The 9,117-nt window shown below is 48.1% G+C and overlaps 1 protein-coding gene and 1 long non-coding RNA gene across 2 annotated transcripts in view; both read left to right on the top strand.

Annotated features, from left to right (window-relative positions):
* Nucleotides 1-28: 28 nt before the first annotated feature.
* On the top strand, nucleotides 29-7,478 carry LOC134436554 (uncharacterized). The gene is made up of 3 exons (XR_010032232.1): nucleotides 29-518; nucleotides 1,436-1,532; nucleotides 7,345-7,478. It is a non-coding gene; the product is annotated as an uncharacterized LOC134436554 (long non-coding RNA).
* The window catches only part of ash1l (ash1 (absent, small, or homeotic)-like (Drosophila)), a 72,394-nt gene continuing 70,755 nt past the window's right edge, over nucleotides 7,479-9,117 (top strand). Inside the window, exon 1 of the mRNA XM_063185812.1 lies at nucleotides 7,479-8,374. Coding sequence (XP_063041882.1) covers nucleotides 7,634-8,374 — 741 coding nt within the window. The 5' untranslated portion in view covers nucleotides 7,479-7,633. The remainder of the gene's footprint in view (nucleotides 8,375-9,117) is intronic.

Raw genomic sequence — 9,117 nt, 5'->3', positions numbered from 1 at the left:
ATTGTGGCGGTCGTGTGGCTGACCAGTCGAGCGCAGATCAGAAATGGCTGTCGAATAGCAACTGAACACTTAGTAACATCGTTATACACCACATCACATCCTGAGGTTTTACATTGTTTTAACAAACCAACATATCATGCAAGGAAATGGGAAAACGGGAGAAAGTGGTAGTTGGCTATACATACGCCACATGCATGCCCTCGTCCTCCCTCCTCTCCTCGGCCCTCCTCCTATCTCTCCTCCCTCCCTCCCCTCCCGCTCTGTGACGAAGAGAATGCCCGTGTTGTACTGACAGAAACGTTACGGGCTTAGCAGGCATGGAGGCCCGATTAATGACAGAGGCCCATTCCGACACGTCCAAGCTCGACTAACACAGTCCCGGAGAAGGGTTCCGGCGACATTTTTGGATACGACGAATAAGAACCGCTGTAAAGGAAAAGAAGGAGTTGGAGAAGAAATACTGGGAGAGATCCATTTCGGGTCTCTGTTGATTCAACGCAGCCGCCATTTTGTTGACAGTTCGTGTTTTTTTAATAACCTATCCAACGCTATTATCTGAATATTATTTTACTTAAAATCAGTCATTGTGGATGCCTGTTATAGCATATCCGTTTTACTGCCGTTCTTTTACTGACTAGGCGAGGGTGCATACTTTGCAAAGGAAACAAGCTAGCCAGTTGCACCACACTGCTTCGTTAGCCGAGAGGGTTGTACACAGTTAGCTTGTAGCTAACCGTTGCATCTGTGGATATGACAGGACAGATTCTTCGTTAACCGTACGGGTTTGTCTTGTGTAATTACCTTGTTATAACAACATCGTGGCCATTGTAATTAGAACGTTTGTTGGCGTTACCGTCCTCGAGGGTGTACAGCGTTCAGCCACGTTACCAGAGAACCAACACAAGTTACACCTAGCAATCCAATCCTGAAAAATGATAGGCAGTTAGCAGGCTAGACAGAAATGCACTGGATACAATGTAGCACCCTTGTATTATTGAGGTCTAGCTTGCTACAAAATAAACATCTCCCTTCAATGAATGAATTGTGTCAAGCGAACAACATGGAGAGCGTGCATGCGACATTCTGTATCGCATGGTCATTATAACACAGTCTTCTGTAGTGGGGGAGTTTGGCGTTATTTATCATTGCATTAGTGACCACTGTCTTCTCAATTTGCTCTTTCTGGGTAGCAACCTGGCTAGCTAGCGTACGTATTCTACTATTAGGACGTTGGATGGGGTCACTTCTGTGATAGGCTTGGTAGCTTGCTAGCTGGTTTGAAGTCAAGATATCAGCGCGTTGTAGCCTTAGCTATATTTATCGACTGTTCACATTTTCATAGGTAACGAAAAGTATGATGGAATAGACCTTGATGGATTTCCCCCATTATTTTGACATTTTTTCTTTCGTCTTGTGTTTTTCCCCGGCAAATCAGCACTTGCAACAAAAATACCGTGGCCACCATGTTGATACACACGAAGGGAGGATTTTGATCCAAATAATGTGAGCTCCGCTCCTGGACCGCTATCAAGGTGAGTTGCCACCATGGCTATTATGCTGTGTTATTGAACCATTTCGAAGCGTTGTCTGCTTTTTGCTGACTCCTCGTCTTCGCGGCGGCAGGACAATGTAGTACAGTATTATGCCTGTTCGATCATATTTTTCTGAAGAATTAACAGCGCATGGTGGGGGAACGCTTCGCTTCTGTGCCGTGTATGCATCTTACATCAGTGCCGGAGCAATCGCTGTCGCTGAGGTTATCAGAACGTTTGGCGGCGACATAGCTCGTGAAATCATTCGGCAGGTGTAAAATCTGGGTAAATCCCCGAGTTCTTTCAGTTATGCTAATAATGGGATAACGGTCTTTGGGAAGTTACAGAGAAGCCTACTGACAGTGTTTCGTTGTGCGTTGTGAGTTCAATGTGTGCGATTTGTTTTGAAAGAGACGTTGACTTTTGGATAGTTAATCATCACATCTATCTATTTTGCATGTTTTATCCATTGAGGCGTGCCTACAAACCATAGATAACTCCAATTTGTGGATTATTCACGCGTTACAAATATGACATCTGTGTTAAAAGACTTGGCTTGGATCAAGTGAGACCATATGTGAGTCCTTAACAAGTCGCTGAATAATCTGAACCTGTCTGGGGGACTGCTGGACACCTTTGAACTCTGACCTACAACAGCACGTGGGCTGTCTCATGTCAGGACATAAGGCATTAACTCATCGAATGCCCAGGGAAGCATTCTCAAACTTTGCTGGAGAAAAAAAATGAAGTTCTGAAATTGTTGGTATCAGATAGGTTGGTTCTATTGGGATGTTAGAACTAAGAAAATCGGTGGTATAATGTTGTGAAAACACGTCTTTCATTTTGAGCGCGTGGATAATCAACTTTGAACACTGTGAGGATTTACCTGACTTATCCATATGTTTTGAGGTCACTCCTTGATATTGTCTTCCACCTGACAGACATTTGCGTGAAATGATTGGGGTGGAGAGACAAAGGGGACAGAGCAAGCCCAACCGCTGTGCGAGAGAGCGCACGGGTAGCTGTGTGTCTATAAATTCAGCAGTTATGAACAACGTGAGCAGAAATGAGCGCGAGGGGGAGGCGGCCCTGGAAGTTGTTTACTATACCAAAAGATTTCTCCTCTGTTTTGGCACACGCTCAACATATCGGTATCGTCTTTATTACTTACTTTCTAATGATCAGATGTTGTTATTAACATTGTTATTACAAATATACCCATGAAAGACAGGTTCTGGTAGGTTCTGGTTAGCCATGTGAGCATTTGATAGCAGAGAGTGTCTATTCATCAATTGTGTAAGCTTAGCCTATGAGTTTTTCGGTGTTTTCCTTTTCTGTCAAACTTTTGTCAAGTTGAACAGAAGGCCCATAGAAAGTGCTATAAAGTACTTGTGACTATTAAGGCTGGCAAAATGACCACTAAGCCTTTTTGCCATGCTTTGTCAACACCCTGAGTGAAAAAGAAGAAAAAACAGATTGATTTGGAATAAAAGAGAGCATCCATGCTTGGCCACCCTAAGTACATCTGAAAACCTTTTAAAACGGTTCAGAGGTAGCAGACTAAAAGGAATGTGCGTGCGCATGAAGACGAACGGAACGAACGATTGGAGTCATAGTGATGAGTCAGATGAAAACCTCAGTGGCTCGAATCTGGCGTTTGTGATAAGACCACATGCAGAGCAGGAGAGAGAGAGAGAGAGAGAGAGAGAGAGAGAGAGAGAGAGAGAGAGAGAGAGAGAGAGAAGAGACACAGAGGCTAGAGAGAGAAAGAATGAGAGAGAGAGAGAGTGACAGAGAGGGAGAGTGTGCGTGTGAGAGAAAAAGAGAGTAGTACAGAGTGCAACTCAGAGACCACTGTTTGTTGTGCCTGTCTCCTTGTGTGTGTGTGTGTGTGTGTGTGTGTGTGTGTGTGTGTGTGTGTGTGTGTGTGTGTGTGTGTTCTGCCTGTCTCCTGGCATGTGTGTGGTGTGTGTGTGTATTAGAGAGAATCTATGAGTTGTATTGCTACACCGTGTGCAGTGCTGTGCGTTGTAGAACAGCGTGGAGAGGAAATAGGGGAATGATTGTCACTCGGGGAGGGACGGACAGGGGATAGGCTAGTGAACGAGTGAGAGAGAGAGAGGGGGGGGGGGTGCTCAGGAGAAAATGTGTTTTCGATTAGAAGGAGCACAGTGACTCTAGTCTGACTGCTGTACTTACAGCCCTGAGAGAGAGAGAGAGAGAGAGAGAGAGAGAGAGAGTGTTTGTGGGAGAGAGAGTTTGGGGGGGGGGGCAGAAAAAGAGAGGGGGATTGATGTAGTTAGGGGAAAAAGAGGGAGGTGTGAGTAAATGTGGTATGTGGGAGGAGGGGAGAGAGAAACAGAGAGCGCGAGAGAGAGAGAGAAAGGGGGGTTTGAAGTGAAATGGGGTGAGTAATTGTAGTAAACATAGAAAAGAGGGCGTGGGGGGGGAAACACAGCGCAACACACAACGCGGCGCAAATCAAGAGTGCGGACCCTGAGCTTACGGTGCAGAAAGATTTGGCACTAAATGGCTACCCCCTTTTTCCCCCCTTGGTAGACTTGGCATTCCCTCCACCCAGCTGTCACGCGTAATTGTATGGTGCCCCGGTGTGTGCCTGTTCCTTTTACTAGTAATGCTTGCCTGGTATCCTCTTTAGGGCAAACTCTTCCCTTTTACGTACTGTCTTTCTTTTGCTCTCTTTTATCTTTTCTTCCTCTTTTACCGGCTCTTTTACCGTTAGAATCGCTCTCTTTGCCTGCTTTCCTTTGGTCATTCAGTCCATGGATGTCTTTCTTTCTTTCTTTCTTTTTTCTTCTCAGCTCATTGTTTCGCTGCCTTGGTTTCAGTTTCTCTCTGATTCTGTGTCTGTTCTCTTCTTCCTTGTGTGTACTTCTTCTCTCTGTCTTTCTATTTCTCTTTCTTTTTTCATGTGTACATCTGCTCCTCTGTCTTTTCTAGTTGCCTTGCTCTCTATCTCTTTCTCTCTCATACTCCTGTCCCTTGGTCCTTGTCTTTCTCTCTCCCTCTCTCTTTCTCCCCCTCTCGCTCTTCTCTCTCTCCCTCCTTCTTTCTCAATGTTGTGTCCTAGCTGCCTTGCACGCTCTCTCTCTCTCTCTCTCTCTCTCTCTCTCTCTCTCTCTCTCTCTCTCTCTCTCTCCTTCTGAAGCTCTCCCTCTCTCTGCCTCCCACGTTGCGATTGGCTGAGCCAGAGGGGCTGGGGAAGGCAGCCGTATCCGTTGTCTCCCAGTGGGGTTTTGCTGCGCTGTGCTGTGCTGCTGAGGTCACTGCTCTGAAGCGCCTGGCGGTGACTTCACTCAAGAGAAAGCACCTGCTCTGGGCAAACCCCGCATTAAATCACTCGCTAGTAACAGCCTGGGAGGACGCCGTACGGGACTGCAAGCCGAGGGCAAGAGACGAGGCAAGCAAACTGAGACAGTGAAGTGAGAGGAAGGAGAGGGAGAGAGGGAAGGAGGGAGGAAAAGATGAAGAGGGGGGGGGGGATCGGAAAGAGGTTTTGTACTTTCGGACACGCTTAAATGCCGTCCCGTCCCCCAACTTGTGTTTTGCCTCCTCCTTCACCTCCTGGGAGGACAGTTAGTATCCTTAGTGGATAAAGGACTGAGGCAATTAGCCCTAGCTTATAGGACCCTCCAGAGCTGATAGAGACAGTGCCATATTATAGCCTGGCATATACAGAACCTTGAACATCCCTGGCTACTATACAGCGCCTGCCTGCCTGCCTTTTGCTTGCTACTCGTCTCTCAAATCTGTATCTCCCACCACACACATAAAGACACTGAGGCACGTGTACACACACGCGCGCACACACACACACACACACACACACACACACACACACACACACACACACACACACACACACACACACTATGTATGCCATTCCTATAGGGGACCTCTTTCTCAATCCCTCACCACCACTACCACAGTGTAGTGTAATATATAAGCCACGCCGCGCGGCCACAAAGACCTTGGTGTGGTCAGTGAGGCCTGACAGCACTCTAAAGGCTCTGAGGGATAGAAGCATGCAGCAGCCGTAGAGGACAGAAAGTAGTAAAGAAAGGAGTACAATTTGCAGTGTTAATTCAGCACTTGGCGAGTCAGACCAACACGGCAAGGGAGAAGAACAGTGTACTGAGCAGGAGTGTATTTCTCGAAACCATAGTTGCTAACCACATGAGCTACTTTGTTGGTTGCAATGCAATTTCCCATTGGCAACTACCCAAGTTGGTAACTGGCTAGCAACTATGCTTTCAAGAAACATACCCCAGAGTTGTAAAAAGTAGAAGACTCCTACGGATGTTATCAGAATGCCAGTAGCAGGATATTACATAGTTGTTGCTGCCATGTAAGATCATACTACTAGTGCTTCTACTTGTACTTTATACAACTATGGTACCAGAGAGAGAGAGAGAGGTTCCATTGGCCCATTATTTCCGGGTTCTATTATTGCAAGGGGGAGGGGGGAAAATCCCCCTTTAGGCAGACCTAGGCAGACCTAAGGACTGTTCTATTCAATACTAGGAGCATTATGGCACGTCCCTTTAGGCAGACCGGAACCTGGTCATGTTAGGTGCCCATAGCAACCTATTACATTGGCATATCTCTATATACTTAAAGAATCTCTGATGGTACTGAGTGCAGTGTATTTCATCTGAACCTCCTGTGCTGGAGGTTTTTTATTTCCGACTCTCCAGAGAGATGGCTGGGCTCCCACAAGAGCTTTTAAGGCCATGCTTGCTTCCGGAGCAGAGTGAAGCTGCTCCAACTCATGCTGCCATGTGTGTTGCTACTACCTCACCGTGCGAGTAAATGGTTGCTATTACACGTTCGCTACATAGCAATGCCCAGGCCATTAGCAATGCCCAGGTCGCTTGAGGTCGTGAAAGTTCTGGTTGTGATTACTTATTAAGGGACCTAGTGCTGATAGAACAGTGTTGCCATAAGGTTAATATCCACTGGCTAGATAGAGCATAGCATAACATGACATATCATAATATGACATGACATGACATAACATGTGTAGCACAACATAACATATGTAACACATAACACACAACATAACAAAATAATGTGGTTAATATCCCTGGCTAGATGGAACATAACATAGCATAACATGACATAACATGTGTAACACAACATAACATATGTAACATAGCATAACATAGCTAAATAATGTAATGTATTGTAACAAATCAATAAATTAAAGAAAATGCATTTTATATAGCACAATATCACAACTATAAAATTGACATTGAGCATAGCATAGGCAATTAGCCTTTGATGTTGTAAAATCCCCGTTGTGATTAAGCGTACTTCTGAGGGGGACTGCTGTTCGCTAGGACAGAGTTGTCACAAGGTGAATTTCCCCAAGGTTGTTTCCCATGTATAATATAACCCAACATGACTAACATAATCATAATGTTACTGTCTGTGTTTGCTTTCCTTGTCCACGTCATGCTAATTTCGATACGGCTTCAGTCTCTCTGTGTGTGATGTTTTCCGTCCTTCCTTGTGTCATGCTAATTTGTGTCACTTAGCCCGAGCAAGGTTACAGTTGTCCTAACGGTGTGCTGCCCGTGAATGATGTCATCTGCTCTGCTGATGTGGATTTAGCGGACAGATAGCGTTCTCGGATCAGCGGGGTGTGACTAATGCAAGAACTCTGTGTCTCTTTGCCTCCCGACTCTCCTCTCCTCCTCCTCCTCCTCCTCCTCCTCCTCTACGCCTCTTTTTTTCTCCTCTCCTTTTCTGACTCTTTTCTCTCGACCTACCTGTCCTTATCTCCCAGACTGAAGGTGAGAGGGCTGCACAGCCAGGAAGGCAGCGACTGCACCGGCCGTCTAAGAAGAGGACTGCACTTTCAAGAACCCTGTCCTCTCCGCACCCCCCCTCCCCCTCCCCTTTACTTTCCCCCTCACTCCACCTACCCAACCCCGACATCCCAGGACTTACAGACACAACTCCTAATCTGAAGCCCATACAACTCGCCCTCATTGCTCCCCTTTGGTAACACAACCTGGATCCTCAACACCACCACCACCACCACCACCTCCCCAACCTGTAACACGCAAACACACATGGATCAGCGGACTCAGGGGGGACCCACCACGCCACCCCCCCTCCCCGCCGGCACGTCTCCCTCGGGCGAGCGCGAGAAGGAGGGCGCGGGTAGCGGCAAGAAGGAGGAAGAGGAGGAGAAGAGGAAGAAGGAGCGAGAGGGGGCGCCAGCGCAGCAGCAGCAGTCACAGCAGCAGCAGCAGCAGCAGCAGTCGTCGTCAGAACCTGGCGCAGCAGGCGGAGGGGGCACCGCCGAGGCCCCGACGCCAGGAGCCGGCGACCCGTCGCAGCCAGGGCAGCAGTCCCCACATTTCTCGGTCAAGGAGGCCACGTACAACGAGGGCAACGTCAAGATGAAGATCGGCCTGCAAGCCACCAAGCGCATGAAGAAGCCGCCCAAGATCCTGGGGGACTACGTGTGCCGGCCGGCCTTCCGGGCCACCGTACGGCACGCGGGGAGAGGCGGTGGACGGGGCAGCCGGGGGTCGGCGGCGGCAGGAGCAGCTGGGGCCAACGACGCCCCGACTACCACGCCAGCTCCGACCGCCACCAACAGCACCACGACAACTGCCAATCCTGGCAACACTCCCATGGCTGGCGGTGGCCACACGCAGAGCCCGTCGCACGGCAAAGAGGCGGAGAAGGGACAGAGTGTCACCGCCAGGTCCGCTCCGTCTCCGGCACAGACGCCGCCACCTCAAACCCCACCCATGTCCACCAGCCCCGTCGCACCAGTCAACGGGAGCCCACCGGCTAAGAGGGTAAGAGAAACTTGAGGCCATAAAAGTTGATGTGCTTCTGTCTGTGGGTTTTTTTTTTGCAGAGAATCTGCACGTTTCAAAGGTTAACAAGCTGGTAAAAAAAAGTCAAAGATCACCACTCTGATCTGTGTGAGATGCAGGATTTACGCAGTAAGAACAAAAAAGTGGAGGGAGACAATATGCATACTTTTAAACCCCTTAGCGCAGCACTATGGCTCTCTGTAATGTCATAACAATGTTGTTATGATGTAGTTAAGCATTTTCAGCAAGTGAATAGGGTCGCCGGCGACCCCTGCTGCAGTAAGAGGCTACATCTAAGTGCAAAGAAACATCACTGAGATGCCTGCTTTAGTTGCTAGCCCTTATTCAGTCTTGAGGTTAACAAGCTGCAGTGACAATAACGCTTTCCCTACATAGGCATGTCCCAAATGGGACTGCAGTAGAAGGCCTGAAGTTGTCAGGCAGTTGGTCTGCTTTTATTATCTCATCATGCTCGTGGAATACAGACAAGTACGTTTGTGATCCTTCCTTATTTTCTGCTCCTCTTGCCCTCCTCTTCACCGTCCCTCTTGCTAACTCGTACCCTTCCTGTCCTCACGATGGCCTGACTGCTCGAGTGTTATTGAGCCGTGCGTCTTTAGCCGGTAGGGAAAAACCTGGACTGGGTGGGTGGGGGATGAGTAGGCAGAAAGCAAGCCCCATCAGTTGCGCTGGGATTTCAGTGTTCAGCGAGACAAACAACA

This window comes from Engraulis encrasicolus, chromosome 20 (genome assembly GCF_034702125.1).
Source record: "Engraulis encrasicolus isolate BLACKSEA-1 chromosome 20, IST_EnEncr_1.0, whole genome shotgun sequence".
Lineage (NCBI taxonomy): Eukaryota > Metazoa > Chordata > Actinopteri > Clupeiformes > Engraulidae > Engraulis > Engraulis encrasicolus.
This window is presented reverse-complemented; position numbering and strand designations above follow the sequence as displayed.